This window comes from Bufo bufo, chromosome 5, assembly GCF_905171765.1.
Source record: "Bufo bufo chromosome 5, aBufBuf1.1, whole genome shotgun sequence".
NCBI lineage: Eukaryota > Metazoa > Chordata > Amphibia > Anura > Bufonidae > Bufo > Bufo bufo.
In genome coordinates this window covers 104852127-104873480 of record NC_053393.1, presented here as the reverse complement: position 1 = coordinate 104873480, position 21354 = coordinate 104852127, and the positions used below count along the sequence as shown (strand labels likewise).

General features: G+C 41.8%; 1 protein-coding gene across 2 annotated transcripts in view; it reads left to right on the top strand.

Moving 5' to 3' along the window:
- Positions 1-21354, top strand: part of HNF4G (hepatocyte nuclear factor 4 gamma) — a 178500-nt gene that overhangs the window by 127059 nt on the left and 30087 nt on the right. For both annotated transcript variants that reach the window (XM_040432973.1, XM_040432972.1), the window contains 2 exons: positions 15486-15657; positions 17794-17888. In XM_040432973.1, coding sequence (XP_040288907.1) covers positions 15512-15657; positions 17794-17888 — 241 coding nt within the window. In that variant the 5' untranslated portion in view covers positions 15486-15511. The remainder of the gene's footprint in view (positions 1-15485; positions 15658-17793; positions 17889-21354) is intronic.

The window sequence follows — 21354 nt, the reverse complement described above, 5'->3', positions numbered from 1 at the left end:
ATTCGTTTATTTGTGTGTCTGAGTATTATGCCTCATTCGCACATCAGTGTTTTGGTCAGTGATTTCCATCAGTGATTGTGAGCCAAAACCAGGTGCGGCTCTAAACACAGAACAGGTGCAGATCTTTCCCTTATACCTTATGTCTGTTGAGGCTCCAATCCTGGCTTTGGCTCACAATCACTGATGGAAATCACTGACCAAAACACTGAAGTGTGAATGAGGCTTTAAACCTTCATGTTTCAATACAGAGTGTGTTCATCTAAGGGTACTTTCACACTAGCGGCACAGATCTCCGGCAGGCTGTTTCGGCAAGTGAACAGCCGTTTGGATCCGTCCTGCCGCTAGTGAACGCATGCTCCCGGACTACTGCTCCGGCCTTATTGACTATAATAGGGGCAGGGCGGAGTTCTGGTGGCAGCATGGTAGCACATGCCAAGAGGCCCCCGAAATAAAAGTACAACCTCTCAGCATGCGCTCCCGTGCTGCCACCGTAACTCCGTCCCGCCCTCATTATAGTCAATGGGGCTGGAGCAGTAGTCCGGGGGCACGCGTTCACTAGCGACAGGACGGATCCAACAGGCTATTCACCTTTCAGAACAGCCTGCCAGAGGTCCGTGCCGCTAGTGTGAAAATGCGTTTTCATTTATCATTTGGTCCCATGATCTTGGAGACCATCTATGTAGGTCTTTTTTGTAGCTCATCTCAAATAAGACTCTCTAACTAACCAGTGGAGTTCTGATCCGCCCTTCTCCACAGTAACCTAACGTATGTTAACAGTTTTTTTATGTCCATACACAACTATTTGGAATACATAGTGCTTTTAACTTAGTGCTTTTAACTCCTTCACACATAATCACATACATATACATAATTTTTCTTAAGGTGTTGTATGGTGAAAGCTCGCATTCTGAGCTGGCTCCATTCATGGCAGCTGCTGCCTGCCGACCACAATGACCAGGATTGACTACGACGCTGAACCCAATCATTTAACCCCTCATATGCTGCTATAAATCGTAACTTCAACATCTGTGGGGTTAGGAAGAGGAAGGGGGCTCCTCTGCCTTCCAATTGGAAGTGAAATTGCAAGGAACTGATTGGTTACTATGATAGCCTATATCCTTCTGAAGGTTCCCAGGACTGTCATGGTTAACTGCCTTTAAATCCGTGCATGAACCTCAGCTCAGCAGGCAATGTCTTAAAATCCCATTGATTGCCATAGTATTTTATGGTGATCTATAGGACAATCGAATAGCAGATTGCATGTTCAAGTCCTAAAAGTTACTGTGTAAAAAGAAAAAAAATATATAAAAAATCACCCAAATATTAAAAAACCCTTTCCCATTTTTGCATACAAAAATAAATAAGCAATAAAAAAATCAACATAACAGGTATCGCTGCATCTCAAAATGTTAAAACTATTGAAATATAAAATATTATACTTGCTCTGTGAATGCAATAATGTTTCACTTCACAAACACTAAAAACCCTAATATAGCTCTGTAATCAAAAATAGTCAGAAAATGACTAGATTGTTTTCAAAGGTTTTTATTAAAGTAGGAAAACAAAATAAAAACTTGGTATTTTAATTATATGCGTCCACAAAATTAGTGCTTGAGGGTGATATATCAGCTTCAACTAACAATTGATTGAGGCCTTCCATATATCCGCTTCCACAAAATAGTGATAGAGGTTTTCCATATACCTGTGTCCACAAAATTACTGCTTGAGGGTGATATACCTGCTTCAACTAACAACTGATTGAGGCCTGCCATATATCAGATTCCACAAAATAGTGATAGAGGTTTTCTATATACCTGCATCTACATAATACAGATTGCATGTTTTGATATACCTGCTTCAACTAAAAACTGATTGAGGCCTGCCATATATCAGTTTCCACAAAATAGTGATAGAGATTTTTCATATACCTGCATCCACAAAATACAGATTGAGTTTTATTTTTTGTTTTTTTTTAACTCTTTATTGAGCAGAATTTAAATGTACAGAAACATAGGTATATATCAAAGGTAGAGTCAACAGGTCTCCAATGAGGAAAGAAGGTTAACAATGAATAATTCGTCATTAGAAGATACACTCACCTAAAGAATTATTAGGAACACCTGTTCTATTTCTCATTAATGCAATTATCTAGTCAACCAATCACATGGCAGTTGCTTCAATGCATTTAGGGGTGTGGTCCTGGTCAAGACAATCTCCTGAACTACAAACTGAATGTCAGAATGGGAAAGAAAGGTGATTTAAGCAATTTTGAGCGTGGCATGGTTGTTGGTGCCAGACGGGCCAGTCTGAGTATTTCACAATCTGCTCAGTTACTGGGATTTTCACGAACAACCATTTCTAGGGTTTACAAAGAATGGTGTGAAAAGGGAAAAACATCCAGTATGCGGCAGTCCTGTGGGCAAAAATGCCTTGTGGATGCTAGAGGTCAGAGGAGAATGGGCCGCCTGATTCAAGCTGATAGAAGAGCAACGTTGACTGAAATAACCACTCGTTACAACCGAGGTACGCAGCAAAGCATTTGTGAAGCCACAACACGCACAACCTTGAGGCGGATGGGCTACAACAGCAGAAGACCCCACCGGGTACCACTCATCTCCACTACAAATAGGAAAAAAAGGCTACAATTTGCACGAGCTCACCAAAATTAGACTGTTGAAGACTGGAAAAATGTTGCCTGGTCTGATGAGTCTCGATTTCTGTTGAGACATTCAAGAGTCCGAATTTGGCGTAAACAGAATGAGAACATGTAGCCATCCTCTGATGGCTACTTCCAGCAGGATAATGCACCATGTCACAAAGCTCGAATCATTTCAAATTGGTTTCTTGAACATGACAGTGAGTTCACTGTACTAAAATGGCCCCCACAGTCACCAGATCTCAACCCAATAGAGCATCTTTGGGATGTGGTAGAACGGGAGCTTCGTGCCCTGGATGTGCATCCCTCAAATCTCCATCAACTGCAAGATGCTATCCTATCAATATGGGCCAACATTTCTAAAGAATGCTATCAGCACCTTGTTGAATTAATGCCACGTAGCATTAAGGCAGTTCTGAAGGCAAAGAGGGGTCCAACACCGTATTAGTATGGTGTTCCTAATAATTCTTTAGGTGAGTGTATATCAACAGGTCTCGTCTTAAGCTTAATCTATAAAGCAAAAAATACACATTCAGGGTACTAGAATAAAGGTACCTTAGTCAAGGGTCCGAGGTGGGTTGGACGAAGTTTCTTCAATGGCTGTGTTAGAGGACAGCTGAGAATAATAATATCTTCAACCTCTCGAGCAAACGACTCAGACACTGAGGGATTGTTGAGCATTTTGAAAGCAACAAGCCTCATTTCGTCTGAAGGATTTCCAGCCCCTCCATGTCTTATCAAATGTGTGATGTGATCTCAACTCCCAGGAAGATATCTCTTCAAGCCTATATATCTGGTCTACTTTAAGGTACCAGATTGCGGGTTTTGATATACCTGCTTCAACTAACAACTGATTGAGGCCTTTCATATATCAGCTTCCACAAAATAGTGATAGAGGTTTTCCATATACCTACATCCACAAAATTACTGCTTGAGGGTGATATACCAGCTTGAACTAACAACTGATTTAAGCCTGCCATATATCAGCTGCCACAAAATAGTGATAGAGGTTTTCCATATACCTGCGTCCATAAAATACAGATTGTGGGTTTTGAAATACCTGCTTCAACTAACAACTGATTGAGGCCTGAAATATATCAGCTTTTACAAAATAGTGATGAGGTTTTCCATATACCAGCATCCACAAACTTACTGCTTGAGGGTGATATACTAGCTTTAACTAACAACTGATTGAGGCCTTCATATATCAGCTTCCACAAAATCGTAATAGAGGTTTTCCATATATCTGCTTCCACAAAATTACTGTTTGAGGGTGATATACCAGCTTTAACTAACAACTGATTGAGGCCTTTCATATATCTGCTTCCACAAAATAGTGATAGAGGTTTTCCATATACCTACGTCCACAAAATACAGATTGTGGGAATTTATATACCTGCTTCAACTAACAACTGATTGAGGCCCGCCATATATCAGCTTCCAGAAAAATTGTGATAGAGGTTTTCCATATACCTGCATCCACAAAATACAGATTGCGGGTTTTGAAATACCTGCTTCAATTAACAACTGATTGAGGCCTTCCATATATCAGCTTCCACAAAATAGTGATAGAGGTTTTCCATATAACTGCGTCCACAAAATATAGATTGTGGGTTTTGATATACCTGCTTCAACTAACAACTGATTGAGGCCTGCCATATATCAGCTTCCACAAAATAGTGATAGAGGTTTTCAATATACCTGTGTCTACAAAATGACTGCTTGATGGTTATATAACTGATTCAACTAACAACTGATTGAGGCCTGCCATATATCAGCTTCCATTAGTTATAGAGGTTTTCCATATACCTGCATCCACAAAATTACTGCTTGAGGGTGATATACCAGCTTCAACTAACAACTGATAGAGGCTCGCCATATATCAGATTCCACAAAATAGTGATACAGGTTTTCCATATACCTGCATCCACAATATTCCTGCTTGAGGGTGATATACCAGCTTCAACAAACAACTGATTGAGGCCTGTCATATATCAGCTTCCACAAATACTGCTCTTCTTTAGGGACTTTTGAACTGAGTCATTTTTAAAATGACAGGCAGAGGAAGAGACAGGCCGTTCCACAGGGGTGGTAGGGGTCTGGCAGGTGCACCAGGCCGTAGCCTAAGTGGGAATTTGGAGAAGATGCGTAGGATTATGTTAAAGGACGCACCAGAGTATGTTTAGTGGCTCACTCAGCCTTCTGCTTTTGCACCATCCTCATCCTCTGTATCTGCACCCTCCTCACTCTCTGCTGTGTGCTCCTCCAAAGACACCACCACCACCATATCCCCTCCACTCGAGTCAGAGGAATTATTTTCCCATTCATTCCCAGACCTTATCGATGTGCTGCCAATCTTGGCATCGGATGAGGAAGAGGAGGTAGTAATGGCCGCCACCCAGCGGTCTGACGACTGTATCCAGATCAGCCCAAGGAGGGTGCTCACCGCTGTTGCTGCCTACTCCGAGATCTCTAATGTCAGTGGTGGTGAAGGTGACGATAATGACTTGTCGATGGACGTCACGTGGGTGCCCACAAGAGAGGAAGAGGAGGGGAGTTCAGAGGGATAGACGGAGCAACAAATAGGGAGGAGAAGCAGGCAGAAATTGCAGTGCACTGGAGGCAAAAATCAGACTGCAAATGTATCTGGAGCGAGCCATCCACCATGCGCGGTCACATCTTGCGCTCCCAGGATGCAGGCACATGTCTCCGCAGTGAGGGCTTTTTTTAACGTGTCAGCTGTTGACAATAGTGTTGCAATCTGCAGCCTCTGTTGTCAACGCATAAGTCGCAGTAAGCCCAACACTCACCTAGGGACGACCGCCTTAAGAAGGCACCTGGCCTCCCATCACCGAGCCCAGTGGGAGCAACGCCGTCACAACCCACAAAGCCACACTCCCGGCGCTCCAAGTCCTGCCTCTGAATTCCCAGGGAAGGCTACTCCATCTGAGACAAGTCAGCAGGAATCAAAAGAGGAGTCAGAGGAGGATGGTGGCTGGGGGAGGAGGAGGAGGAGGAGCAAGAAGAGCAGGCTTTAAACTTTTCGGGGTTTCCTGGTGTTGTCTGTGGCTGGGGGAAGGAGACCGAGGATGACATTCTCCTGGGCGATGAGCAGGAGCTCCACCGCTTCCAATTTAGTGCAAATGGGGGCCTTCATGCTCCAGTGTTTGAAGAGGGACCCCCGTATAAAAATCATAAAGGTCAAGGACCCGTAATGGGTGGCAACGTACTTAGACTCCCGGTACAAACACAAAATGGCGGATATGTTTCCAGCATCACAGAGGGCTGTCAGAATTCAGCATTTCCAAGCCTTGCTGCGAGAGTTGCTGCATTCTGGCATGCTGGCACTGGCAGAGGAATTTCCACCCACAGCGAAACACGTGCGGGTACCAATCCTACCGTGCCTGCAAAAAGAGTGCGGCTTGAAGATGTGTTGGTCTCTTCAGATATGAGATTATTCTTGCAACCAACCCATCGACAGCCTCCCTCCGGATCCAGCCTTAGGAAACGCCTAGACCGACAGGTGTCCTACTACATCCACGGCCGATGTGGATGCTATGAGAAGCGAGGAACTTCTTGACTACTGGGTGTGCAGACTTGACCTGTGGCCAGAGCTGGCACAATTTGACATGGAACTCTTGGCTTTCCCCTATCTAGTTTCCTGTCCGAAAGGACGTTCAGCACAGCAGGGGGGATCGTGACCGATAAGCGCACTCGCCTAGCTCACGACAATGTGGACTACCTCACATTTTTTAAATTAAATGAGGCATAAATCTCGGAGGAATTCAACACCTGCGATGACCACGTATAATTGAATTTCCTCATGCCAGCCCACACATATCCGCCACCACCCAGAACAAAGAATGGTCCTTGCCTTGTATATATATATATATATAGTGGCATAAAAGGCCTTTTATGTCAGGTGAATGCCTAATTTTTGGGGCCTGTACTGGCCGACAGTTACATATTTATCCTGTGACCGCCTAATGCACCTCCTGCCACAGAATACAAAGTTCTTTGCTGTCAAGTGAATGCCTATTGCCTAATTTTTGGGGCCTGTACTGGCTGACAGTTACATTTTTATCCTGTGACCGCCAAATGTACCTCCAGCAACAGAATCCAAAGTTCTTTGCTGTCAGGTGAATGCCTATTGGCTTTTTTTGGGGCCTGTACTGGCCGACAGTTACATATTTATCCTTTGACCGCCTAATGCACCCCCAGCCACAGAATCCAAAGTTCTTTGCTGTCAGGCCAATTGCCTAATTTTTGGGGCATGTACTGGCCGACAGTTACATTTTTTATCTCTAGCCACATAATCACACCCCTTTCTCACTCCTCTGCCTCTCATTATGGTGGCATATGAACTGCATTCTCCATAAGGACCTTTTAATGTCACATAGTCATGTGACTGTTCCCCCACCCCGTACTGTGCTTCTCACCCTGTACTGTGCCCCCTTATACACTGCACTGTGCCCTCTTACCACACCCTGTGCAGTGCCCCTAGTTATTCCCTGTACTGTGCCCGCTTATACTCTTTTATCTAGTCATGGTATTGCGGTGTTATCCTGTCACTGTACAGAGGTGTTATCGGTCAATGTATGGCGGTGGTATCCAATAACTGGATGGCCATAACAGTATCCCTTTCCCTTCCCGCGCCATCCTTTTTTAGAACTTGCATGAGCGGGAAAAATATGCAGCTTGCTGTGCTAAGGATCATTGTGCCACATCTGTGTCAGAAATATGCCTAACATAGACGTATTTCTATATAATAAATGACCACCTAATTGTATTATTATTCGGGGGTAGGGATAATCTATTATAGAAATATGACCTGAAGGTTTGGCTGCCATTAAAGTGAATGGGGCCCGCCGCAAACGCGCTGTTCGCGAATATTTGATCGCGAACACGTGTTTGCGAATTGTCCCGGCCGATGTTCGTCCATCACTAATCTTGTATAATATTTAAAGATGTACCAAATTCTTCACAGTGATCCATGCTATATGATGAATACGTTGCTAGCCACTTTTGTCTAACTTTACACCACCTATTAGTAGGCTTGCTTTGTGCCAAAATATTGGTGCAATTTTATTGCACATTGTTGCAGTCCCCACCAAGTTCTGATAAGCCACGACCTTTTCTTGCTACTCCATGTCCCATTGTTTACCGAATAACAAAAAGTGTCTTAAACACATAATAAATGTGAATTGGTTAATTTGTAAATTTTCTCCATTGGTTATATTTAGCAGTTGTAATCCTGTACAGAACCACTACGCCTCACAGCTGAGATTTGCATCCATATCAGGCAATCCTTAGAGGTAAAAGGGAATGTGTCACCAGAAAATAACCTATTCCTTATATCACATTTTTATGTTAAACATTTTTTTTAAGAATATTTGGTGAGTTTTTTTTAAAAAAGGTTTCCGTGCCACTATCTATATTTAAAAAAATGTATATAATGCTGCAATTTTCACACTGGCCACTAAGCTTATTTATAAGTCATGCTACTCTCTAAAGACAGGAAGTCTTAAAATATTTTAGGCCTAGTGGCTAGTGTGAAAATTGCAGGATTACATCAATTTTTTTTAATAATATAGACACTGACATGAAGAAAAAAAAAAAAACAAAGCCTACCAAATATGTTTAACATTAAACTTTTATTTAAACTATAGGTCGTTTTCTGATGACTTTAAACACCCTAGACACCAGTCTAGAAGTTCTTATCTGCAATCGCACAATATAGTTAGAGGCATACTTTGAAATCATGGCACGCCATAGAAACAATATTCTTTCCACCACTTGTACAAAGTAAGCCATAAAAAGCTGTTTACTCTATCAGTCATTCTCTGAGTCAGCCTTGCACAAACACGACTCCATGCCATGCACAAATAGCAATCACAGAGACACTGGATGTGCACAAAGCAATATACCGTACAGTGAACTCATGCTTACAATTATAGACACTTTTCACATGGCAGATTTCACAGGACACACTACATGTGGTATTTTAGAGTAATTTGCCCGAGTAGAGTTGCTGCAAAGTATAACTCTTGTTCTGAAAATCATGGTGTGGTGTGGTATTACATGGTTTCTAGATGCTGCTTTAATCTTTTGGATACAAATTTTTGATACCATGTTAACCAGTAGTAAGAAGTCTTGATGCTCTCAAAAAGAGAAACAATATAAAATATTGTAATTTGATACCTTTTAATAGTTAACTGAAATAAATTATGTTTTAAGGCCAGCTTTCAAGAATCTGGGGTTCCTTCTTCAGGCCAGAAATGAAAAGAATCTCTAAAGAAACATGGATATACAAGAAACAGAGAGGAAAGAACAGAGAGGGGGAGTAATAAATTGTAGAAACACCAACAAACAGAAGAACAGGACAGGTCATGGAGAAAGAGTCCTTAATTAGTTTACAAATAAGCTATGTAAAAGTTAACTTTTCTGAGATTCTAGACTTGATACTGGATAATGACAGAATTTGAATATTCTATATGCTTCCCAAGATACATAAACCTGACAATCCAGGAAGGTCCATCATCTCTGGTCTTGGAACCCTCGTCGAAAAAATCTCAGGCTGGGTCGAGCAAATCCTTAAACCAATGGTAAGAAATACCACCAGCTACCTCCAAGACACCACCGACCTACTGAAAAAACTATCAATTATAGTTACCCTCCCTAATGGTGCCATCTTAGCCACTATTGATGGAGGATCATTACCAGGTGCATCTTGAGACTGAAAAGATTACTTCGGAGTCAGTGCTAAAACTCACCAAGTTCATCCTAACACACAACTATTTCCGACTTGGTGAAGATATATACCTACAGTGCATGGTAACTGTTATGGGCAGTAAAATGACAACGCATTATACCATTCTCTTCATGGAAAAACTAGAAGGTGCATTCTTGGCTTTCTGCTCCACAAAACCCTTGTCCTACGTATGTTTCATCAATGACATACAAATTGTCTGGACTGACTGAAGAAAAACTACTAAGGTTCCATGAGCGATTTAATAACTTTTATCCCACCATAAACCTGACATTGAAATACTCACAAATGGAAATCAACGTTCTGGACATTACCATAAGTATTCAAAACATCTTAATACAGACATCCCTATATTGGAAACCCCTACATACCTGAGATGGGACAGCTTCCACCCCAAGCACATTAAAAAATCCATTGTCTACAGCCAGGTCATCACTTACAATTGTATCTGCTCCAGCCCAACAGGATGAACACTTGGGCCACCTTGAGAGGATATTTATACAGCAGGGCTTCCATCCTACAAAATGAACAGAGACACCAGGAATCAAGTCCTTGAATATTAGCAAAAAGAAGGCAATGACCATGTACCTCTAGTGGTGAATAGTGTTAAACAAATCAAATTGAAACAAATTAAATTTGATCCGAATATCAGGAAAACTTAAATTCTCAACAAATCCAAATTTCCTATTGCTTCGTTGTAACAAATTGATTTTTTCCTAAAATGGTGGCAGCCAGCCAATCAGCACATACCCATCCCCTGTGATGTCACAGCCCTATAGACAGCCTAATCCCACCCGCTCTCCACCATTTTATAGTGAAATAAGCATAGGGACAGATGTGCAAAGTGCTAGAGACAGAGTTTAACAAAGCTTTAATTGTAGAATTTTGGATTGGCACAGTGCAGGGATAGTGTAGGGAGATCGTAGAGAGAGTTTTTAGACACTGTAGGGAGAGCATAGGGAGACTGCAAGGACAGTGCAGGCTATGTGTAATCACCCTTGTCCATCTTGTTTCACTGCTGTGCCATTCATTCATAATCTGTTCTGTTATACATAGACTTATGAAGGAAAAATACCGGCACTCACAGAAGTAGATGCAATTCTTGTTTTTATTGCCACATGGAGGAAGCAAATATGACACGTTTCGACTCAACAAACGAGTGTTTGTCAAAACCCTTTTGACAAAGACTCAATTGTTGAGTCGAAACGTGTCACATTTGCTTCCTCCATGTGGCAATAAAAGCAAGCATCGCATCTACTTCTATGAGTGCCGGTCTTTTTCCTTCATACATTGACGGGACGCCAACCCTGGACACGTGCACCGCGCAGCAGCAGTGAACGGAGTGCCGACTATAACTCTGTGGTGTGCATCAGACTAAGTCTGAACAGCCGGTGTAATATATAGGCGCATGTACCTAGTTAATCTGCTGCGCCATTAGTTATTAATCTGTTCAGTGGTGCATCAGACTCATTGTCAACAGATGGTGTAATATATAGGCACATTTTTTTTCTAGTCTATCTGCTGCGCCATTCATACTTTATCAGTTAAATTACTGATTCAGTTACTGTATACTATAGTCAACAGACAGTTCCCTGGGTCTTTAAAAGGAATGCGCAGTGGCAAAAATGTTGTTGAAGCTGGCACAAGTAGCAGCAGAAGAAGGGGTGGTGGTAGCAGCAGCTGCAGCAGCAGGCCAGAGCTTCCACTGTCATCCAGCAGTTGTGTTTTGACCAACAATCCAGCTGTAGTGGAATGGTTGACTCTCTCTTCAACATCATCTCAGGTGACAACAGATACATACAGCCAGAAATGACACCACACTTACGCTGCGTTCAGACATGAGCGTACGGGATGGAGAGCTCTGTATGCGCGATTTTATGCGCATTTACAGACGCGGCTCCGGAACAAGCGAACGCCCATTGTCGCGCTTTCCCTTCAGTCTATGTACGGGAACGCGTGACAACACGCCCCAAAGAAGCTCCTGTACTTCTTGGGGCGTTTTACAGCGCGATCGTACGCGCTGTGAAACGCTCAGGTGAGAACCATTCCCATAGGGAAACATTGGTTCTTGCCTGTTGAGCATTTTACAGCGCGTAGGAACGCGCTGTAAAACGCTCAGGTCTGGACCCAGCCTTAGGCTACTTTCACACTAGCGTTCGGGTGTCTGCTTGTGAGCTCCATTTGAAGGGGCTCACAAGCGGCCCCGAACGCATCCGTACTGCCCTAATGCATTCTGAGTGGACACGGGAACCATTCCCATAAGGAAACATTGGTTCTTGCCTGTTGAGCGTTTTACAGCGCGTAGGAGCGCGCTGTAAAACGCTCAGCTCTGAACCCAGCCTTAGGCTACTTTCACACTAGCGTTTGGGTGTCTGCTTGTGAGCTCCGTTTGAAGGGGCTCACAAGCGGCCCCGAACGCATCCGTACTGCCCTAATGCATTCTGAGTGGACGCGGATCCGCTCAGAATGCATCAGTCTGGCAGCGTTCAGCCTCCGCTCAGCAAGCGGACACCCAAACGCTGCTTGCAGCGTTCGGGTGTCCGCCTGGCCGTGCGGAGGCAAGCGGATCCGTCCAGACTTACAATGTAAGAGACACAGTATGGCTCAATTTTCAAACGGATCCGTCCCCCATTGACTTTCAATGTAAAGTCTGGACGGATCCGTCTGAACAACTTTCACACTTAGAAATTTTTCTACAATATAATGCAGACGGATCCGTTCTGAACGGATCCAAACGTCTGCATTATAGGAGCGGATCCGTCTGTGCAGACACCAGACGGACCCGCTCTGAACGGTAGTGTGAAAGTAGCCTAAGTTGGCATGGCCCAGAAACAACCTCTGTGCCCTCACCTCTCCTACTACTGCCACTTTCTTTTGCTGCTCCTTCTGCTCAGGAAGTTATGCATGCTGCTGCCTTTCAGCAAGGACGAGCATAGTGAGGACAATTAGAAGCTACAGGCCAGCATAGACTTGGAGGAGAGGTCTGCTGCTCCTCCCTTAGGCAGACAACAACTTATAATGTTGGGTGGGAGCACATGTTGCGAGTGGTCTGGGATGTGGCCAAAAAACTGGTGAGGGAGACATAAATGACGAACAGACATTAGCTGATGATAATTTAGCTGACAGCATGTGGAAGCTGGGTGAAGAGAGGGCTTCATCATCGTCATCCTCAAGGGGTGAGGGTGGCAGCAGGTTCATAAAAACAGCAACAGGTTGGCACTGTGACAATGAGCCAGCAGGGTGGAAGCAGTGGGAGATCTGGAACCAAACGTGCCCTACTTATTTGCGGCCATCAGATGCGGATTGCTGACCCCATTCAATCAATTTGCGGTCCGCAGCAAGGGCCCAGCTTAGGGTGAAACAAATCACACTGCTAGAATACTGGTGGTGAGTTAGTAATATATGTAAAATAGAAAAAAAGAATGGATTGCTTGTTTAAACTCAGCTCTAGGATATTCTATTTGAGCAAGAATTCATATAAACCTCTTCTTGAAAGTGGTCACTGTCACATAAACAATATTTATTTAATTGCCTTCAGGTAATGTAGAAATACTAAAGATTTAAACCCCTTCTATTAATTATATGCTTACCGATCATTACACCTTATCCAGCTTTATTAGCCTGATTATATAATATCTCAGGTATAATAGTGTTATGTTCATCCTTCTGCATTCTATTTTGTCACTAGAAATATTTCGAGGGAAGAGAATGATATGTAATCCAATGGTTGGAACTACATGCACAAGAGGGTCACATTCTGTGGCTAAAAAGCAGTGACAGTGTAACATCTACCTTCCATTCAGTCCCCCCAGTGACCATTAGCAAATAGCTTCAATAGCAACAATAACAGCAATGATGCAGAATAAATGTAGAATTACTGTACACACCATCCATTAACGTCAATAAGCCATGGTACCATATAAAACAGGGTTGTGTTACATAGTTACATAGTTAATACGGTTAAAAAAAGACAAACGTCCATCAAGTTCAACCAAAGGATAGGTAGGGACGTGTTGAGTCCCTCAGAGTCAGATATGTTGTTTGCAGTGACTCTCTGTACTGGATAACAGGTGGTTGACTCAAACAAGCACTCTCTTCAATGCCAAAAAATGGCATATAGACAAAAGAATTCTAATACGCAGGTTTTTTTATTTTTATGGAATTACAGAAGCATTTAGGCTGTGGTGACACAGTTTAGTTCTGGTGAAGGTGTTGCCTATGTTTTTTGTTTGAAGATATTTTTTCCTACTTTAAAGGGAACCGGCCACCTGGGACATGCTGTATGATTTATGGACATCATGTTACAGAGCATGATAAATTAAGTAGATTGGCATTTAGTTTTCTGGGAAATTATTCATTATAACCAGCATTTTATTCATTTTTATTTCTGTCCTTTCTATACTTAGGAGTCCAGTGGGTGGTCCTATTCAGTGATTGACAGCCTTCTTTGTATGAGTGTACATACAGAGATAGTTGTGAATCACTGGACTCCTAATCATAAAATGAGCAGAAATTAAAATAATAAAAATTCTTAAAATGAATGAAATATGTTTTATTGGATCTGTTCCCCATATACTGTAACTAATAGCATACTGCCATCTCTTCAGATCAAGCTTTTTGTTTTCACATGATACACTTGGTTATAAATCTACATAAACTGATTCTAGGCTAAGAGTCAGAGAGGTTAAAGGGGTTGTCCAGGTTATATAAAACTTGGTCAATCCCTGTAATTGGCCTAAAATGACAAATAAATGGCTACTCACCTGTTTTCTCTGCTGTTTCTTTTAGTGCTGTGCTCCGGTCCACCCGCTGCTGACATTATCTTCTTGGCTGCAGCGCTGATGTTCCATGCACAAGTCACCACTGCAGCCAATCGCCGGCCTCAGATGTGCATAGGACATTTCTGCTGAGGCCAGTGATTGCCTGCTGTGGTGACCTGTGTCCACTAAACGTCACTGCTGCAGCCATAAAAACAAAAAGCAGGAGTGGGGATCGGAGCGCAGCCCAAAAATAAAACAGGAGAGTATCTATTCATTTATTATTTTAGGCTCTTTGCAGGGGTTGCCCGAGCATTTATAAAGCTCAGACAACACTTTTGAACATAAACTTACCAGCATGTGAGCTTGCCCCAGAAATGCCCAAAGCCACCCGAGACCGCACACTTACATAAGCCCTGCCCCTTTTGAACCTAGGACAGTCCAAAAATGCTGGAGCTGTCACCAAAAATAAGGGATTGTCCCTGCAAATTGACTGTAGAATCTATGTATACATATTATGAGAATGTAAGTGCTATAATAAAGTGATAGTTACTTTGAAGAAAAATCACATTCAGAATTTTCCACCTGTTCACTGGCGCAGTTTATACTAAAGTGCTGATTCTGAACTGTTCCTTAGTGATGAGCGGCAGGGATCATATTCGAATTTGTGATATTTAGCGAATATTTTGTAGAATATTCATCATATATTCGTGAAATTGTATATTCGTTATATTCTACATTCTTTTTTTTTTATGCAAAAATCGGCAAGGTAATGATCGCGTTATATGCAAATATTGCGCGCTCAATACAGGTGTGGGTCAAAAACGAAAATATAGCACTATAGAATATAGCGCTATATATTCGTTTTTAGAATATTTGTCATTTTTCCATCTGAACCCATGATTCCTCCCTGCTTCTTGCTTGTGGGCCAATGAGTCATTGGCCCACAAGGAACTTAAGCAGGGAGGAATCATGACTTCAGATGGAAAAAAATGATGAATATTCTAAATGAAGTGAACACGTGATTCTTCCCTGCTTCTTGCTTGTGGGCCAATGACGTCATTGGCCCGCAAGCAAGAAGCAGGGAGGAATCATGTGTTCAGATGGAAAAAAAAGACGAATATTCGTCATTACGAATATATCGCACTATATTTAAAATATTCGCGAATTCTCGAAGTGCCGATATTCGCGATTAAAATTTGTTATTCAAATTTTCGCGCTCTACACTTCTGCTCCTCTATTCTTTATTACTGTTTCTATCACATTCATTAATTATGTCTTCTGTATTATCCCCATGTTTTAGATAGTTCTCCTGGAGAATCAGTCATCATGAACGGAATTGACAATGGGATCAACAGCCTGTGTGCAATTTGCGGAGATAGAGCTACGGGAAAGCATTATGGTGCATCCAGCTGTGATGGTTGCAAAGGCTTCTTCAGGCGTAGCATCCGGAAAAACCATGTTTACTCTTGCAGGTACCATATTTTGCACATTCGATGTCCATCGAAGATATTTATTATAATTATATTCCAGACCAAAATATTACTTACCGACTTGCCAACCTTGGCTCATAGACACGGCCATATTCCAGCTCCTCTGTACAGCACAAGTGTATGGGCCCTTTCTGTTCCACTATATGCTTGGGGTTTCATACAAAGTGATAGAGTTTTGTTTATGTTGGATTTCAATTGAGGTATGCTCCATAAAATTCCATATGTTTCCATACATACGCTTTGACAACAGACAAAACCTGTAGTGAACCACAACTGAGGCCTTGTGGCTTTGCACTAGGGAGTCTCGCAGCCTATTACACTCCACTGTGCCGCGCACCTGCTCATAACATAATAGCATTCAGTAATCTCGAAATATATGGATATATCAAATAATGACAGTAAGGATGTCTTGTAGCTTTAGAGGGGTTTTCTGAGCTTATCCTAAAGCCTTCCAGGAAAACACCTTTAGGTTGAGTTCACACATAGGCACAGATTTATTACTATACATGCCCTTTAACGTAGGTGAAAAATTATGTTCAGTTTGGTGCAAAAGGTTGCCCCTATTGGTTTATACAGTTTTTTGGGGCTTAAATTTAAAAGTTTTCATTTGGGGTGAGGGGAGAAAGCCGTGGGCTAAAATTCAACTTTCTGTGTCAACATCTGCATAACGGAAAGCCAACTGAAGATTTTCTAGTGCAAAAGAATTTTGTATTTACTAAGGAGTGGACAGGTGTTTTATGGGGAGTTACATTTTTAGCCATATTTAAGGGGGTAAGCCCATTTTGGATATTGGGGGCATATCACTAGGATATGCCTGCAATATCTCATAGGACCAATTCCCACCTCTGGGACCCACACCTATACTTAGAACAGGGCCCACAAAGTGACAGAGTGCACACCTCGCACACGTGTCCGCCCTCCATTAATTTCTGTGGGAGTGCCGAAAAAAGCTTAGCGCTGGCTCAGCTATTTCCGTCAGCCTGATACAAGTGAATAAATAGGTGGTTGCGATTGCACGGTGTGCTTCCCATCGTATTCAATGTGACTTCTGTAGAAATTAATGGAGGACAGCCACGTCTGTGTGATATGCCCCCTATGTCCAAGATGGGAATAATCCTTTAAAACTTTTTAAAAGGTTGCAAAAAAGTTACAAGTGCACTCCAGACCTCGGGTGGAGTACAAACTGATGGCACCTTTATAACAAATAACTTTTGGCTTTAGACACAGAAATCACTAAGTAATTTGTGTGACGAATGTAACAAATGGTGTGCAACATTTGATTAATTTGTCGCAATAAATTGTTTAAAAACAGACTACACTCCAAAAATGTAACTTCAAATATAACCCTCTTAATACATTATCCACCCCTCCCCCCAAGACCAGGTGGTTTAATAATTTTGAGATTTATCACAGTGACAGATGCTGGATGATAAATCTAGCCACCACCTATTAGTTGACTTACTTTGGACCACAATTTTGGCTCAGTTTTGGCACACAGTCACATTTTAAGCTGTGTCTCCTTTTCATGAAGCCACACTCTGCTTTCTGCTAAGCCATGACCAAATGTTGAGAGAAGACACTTAGTAAATGTAAGGCATGGCATGTGTGCAAGAATCCTGGTGCATTTTCATTAGTAAATGTGCCCCTATGTGTCCACTGTTTTACTACTGTGTTAGTAGCCAAATGGAACGACATTGCTAAGGACCCCAGCCCAGCTGCGTGCCCACCCCTACACTCCTAAATCTATGGTACACACAAAATACAGTGCCTGCAATAAAATGTATGTTAGACCTCATATACAATCTCCTGCCTAACACAACTTGTTTAACATAGCTTAATACAGCATAGATAATATAACATGGAAAAACATAACGTGGTGGTCATCACTTCACTGAGTTCAGAGGTATGGTAGTTAAGTATCTTGACAGTCCTCATTGGGACACCCCATTTCAAGCTGTAAAGCGTCATATAATTAAACAAGGCATAGTAATGTGAAGAATAGAAAAAAACTTTAAAAAAACGACATGACATACTGTATACAGTAGATTCCCATAGAATTTAATGTATGCCTATGCCTTATACATATGTCATGGTGCATAACGTCTTTCAATTTTCTAGATTTAGCAGACAATGCATTGTTGACAAGGATAAAAGAAACCAGTGCAGATATTGTCGCCTGAAAAAGTGTTTTAGAGCTGGAATGAAAAAAGAAGGTATTTTATATGTATGATTTTACTTTGCTGATTTGCTGTAATTTTCAGAAGACCATTAACAAGGTTCTCTTGTGTCATAATGACTTTTTTTATATGTCCAGAGTACTCCAAGCACTGCATAGTTTGCCTCATATACAATATATTGCATTGGGACACCTACTCATTATACCTACAGGAGCTTTTATTACATCCCAGTCTAAATCCATAGGAATTAATATGGAGTTGGTCCCCCATTTGTAGCTAAAACAGCTTCCACTCTTCTGGGAAGGCTTTCTACAAGGCTTTGGAGTGTGTCTGTGAGAATTTTTATCCTATTCTTGCAGAAGAGTATTTATGGGGTCAGACACTGCTGTTGGACGAGAAGGCCTGGCTCATAATATCCATTTTATTTTATCTCAAAGATGTTCAGTTGGATTGAGTTCAGGATTCTGTGTGGGCCAGTCAAGTTCTTCCACACCAAACTCACCCAACCCTGGCTTTGTGGACCTTGCTTTGGGCACTACAATACAGTCATGCTGGAACATAAAAGGGCCTTCCCCAAACTGTTCCCACAAAGCTAGAATCATAAAAATGTCCAAAATATCTTGGTATACTAAAGCAGTATAAATTCCCTTCACTGGAACTTGGGGGTCTAGGTCAACCTCTGTAAAACAACTCCATAGCATTATCCCTCCTCCACCAAACTTTACAGTTGGCACAATGCAGTCAGACACTTAACATGAAAACTCAGACTCATCCATCAAACTGCCAGATAGAGAAGGAAGATTCATCACTCCACAGAGCACTTTCCACTGCTCTAAAGTCCAGTAGTGGTGTGCCTAACGCTACTCCATCCAATACTTGATATTGTGATTAGTGATATAAGGCTCGCCTGCAGTTGGAGCCCATGCCACGAAATACTCGGCACACAGTTTTGGTGCTAATGCTAATGCCAGACTATTGGGGAATTTTAAGCACTCAGTGACTCCTCTCTGTAGCTTACTTAAACATTTTATGGATCCTAAACACCTCCACTTTGCAATAATCCCACTCACAGTTGATGAAATTTCACAAAAGCGACTTGGTGGCCTCATATTACATTACCATGCTCAAATTCAGTGAGCTCTTTAGAAAGGCCCATTCTATCACAAATATTTGTAAAGGCAGACTGCAAGACTAGGGTCTGGATTTTATAGACATTTGGCTCTGGGACTGAATGAAACATCTGAAATCAATGATTAAGAGGTGTGTGCCCCATACCCTTGTCCATCAAACTATGGAATGCCCTACTCCAGAGGAACAGTAATAATGGCAGATATCATGTCAACATTTAAAACATGGGCTAGATGCTTATCTAGTAGGAAATGGCATGGATGGTTATAATTTAACAATTAATATTGTATAATTGATTTGAGAAAGGTTTAACTTGATGTACATGTGTCTTTTGTCATCCTATGTAACTATACATTGTACCTGTTTCTCAAGTTAGCACTTTCCTTCCCCTTTTCACGACTTTACTGCCTCCCGACAGGATTTTTCCCACGCAGAACTTCCTGTTTTCATTAGATTCCAGTTGGGTTTTCTAACCAAACCCAGTATGTTTTGCGCTATAATGTTTCATATGGTGTGCTCAGCTTGCTACACTGTTCCCTCTTGAGTACTCACATACTCTACATCTTCCCTCTCCATGTTACCTGAGTGGAGCAAGCCCTGTGAATCAGAAAACTCAGGAGGACGCTGATGAAAACAGGAAGTAAGCCATGTAAACATCCATTTAGTGAAGCTAAAATAAAGGGGAAGGAACGTTCTGACATGAAAAACAGGAACTGTACATGGGGCAAAAATATCCAGTGTTTGTGGTCTATATGAAACTGGGGAATCCATTTAATTTAGATTTTTATTGTCTTATGTATTTATTAGAATGGCTAGAATTGTGACTGTAATCATTTGCATGATGGACATCAATTTAACTTATGTAAACTTACGTCCACAGAGGTACACATACATACCTATTCCATAGCACTTCATATACTCACATGTCAGTGAATCACAGACATGTGCTGTCCGTGATTCACACATCCTTACTTTTATAGTGACCGGGGCCACGGAACGGAGCAACGGATGAGGACAGCACACAGAGTGCTGTCCGCATCTTTTGCGGCCCCATTGAAGTGAATGGGTCTGCACCCGAGCCGCAAAAACTGTGGCTCGGATGCGGACCTGAAAAATGGTCGTATGCATGAGGCCTATGTGTGAGTGTTTTCGTTGATCATTGGAAGGAGATGCTCTAGAAATCCCTTTTTCAGTCTAAAAGTGCATGTGTAAACGATTTACTCACATAGGGCAAAAACCGATACACCGACCAAAATAGGACCCTTCAGAGACATTACGGATAAAACACTAACTTCTTGCCATCAGCACTGACATGGATGTGAGAAACAGGCCTTAAAGGGAATCTGTAGCCTGATTTTGGACCATTATCTACAGTAATACATGAGTAGTACTGCAGATATGGAGCCCAAATCACTATTTTTTATTTTCAAACTGCCCCCGTTCGCCTGCTGTCAGCGCTCAGAGCTACATTGAAATACATTGTCAGCACATGAGTTCTCTCCATTATGTTAGAACAGCACAGTAGTCTGGACTGTGTATTTCCATGCAGCTCTGAGTGCTGATAGCGGGGAAACTGGGGGCGGTATGAAAAAAAAAAAAAAAAGATCTAGACTCCTTGGGCCAGATTTATCATTACTCTGACAGCTCACTCCACTTTAACATATGGCTAAAGTCAGTTTTAGCCAAGTCAGATTTATGATCGGCCCTTTAAGACTGTAATAAATGTGGTTTGACGGTAGCAGTTTATCCGTCAGTAAGCAGCTTTACAAAAGTCGCACATTTTTTGCGAAAAAGTCGCAAGTTTTTATGAAAAAGTCGCATGTTCTATTAAAAAGTCTCATAAGATAAGCATGGTCCTCACTGGAGTGAAATTGCGACTTTTTTGCGACTTTTTAAATAGTCCCAATAGTAAATCTGTCTAGAGATTAATTTACATAAGAAAACACGCCCACTTTCAGAAAACTGGCGAGCATAGTGCAGAGCAGAAAAAAGTCGCAAATTTGTGCGCAGTTTTAGCATTTGGGACTTTATTTGGGACTTTTTCACTCCATTATTCTGACCTGAGCTAATGATAAATCTGGCCCCTTATCTGCAGTACTATAGATGCGTACTATAGATGCGTACATCTATTACTCTATATAATAGTCCAAAATGGGGGTGACTGATTCCCTTTAAATAGAATGTTCAAAATTATGAACCCTGGAAAGAGCACCATTTTATCCATGACTGTGTCTGGTATTGCAGCTCAAGTGAATGGAGCTGAGCTCAAATACCAAACACAATATTGATGAAACCTTCATAATTGTAAATTGTAATACTCTGTTAAAGGGGGTACAATTTAACCTTAGGGTACTACCACACTTGTGTGATGGTT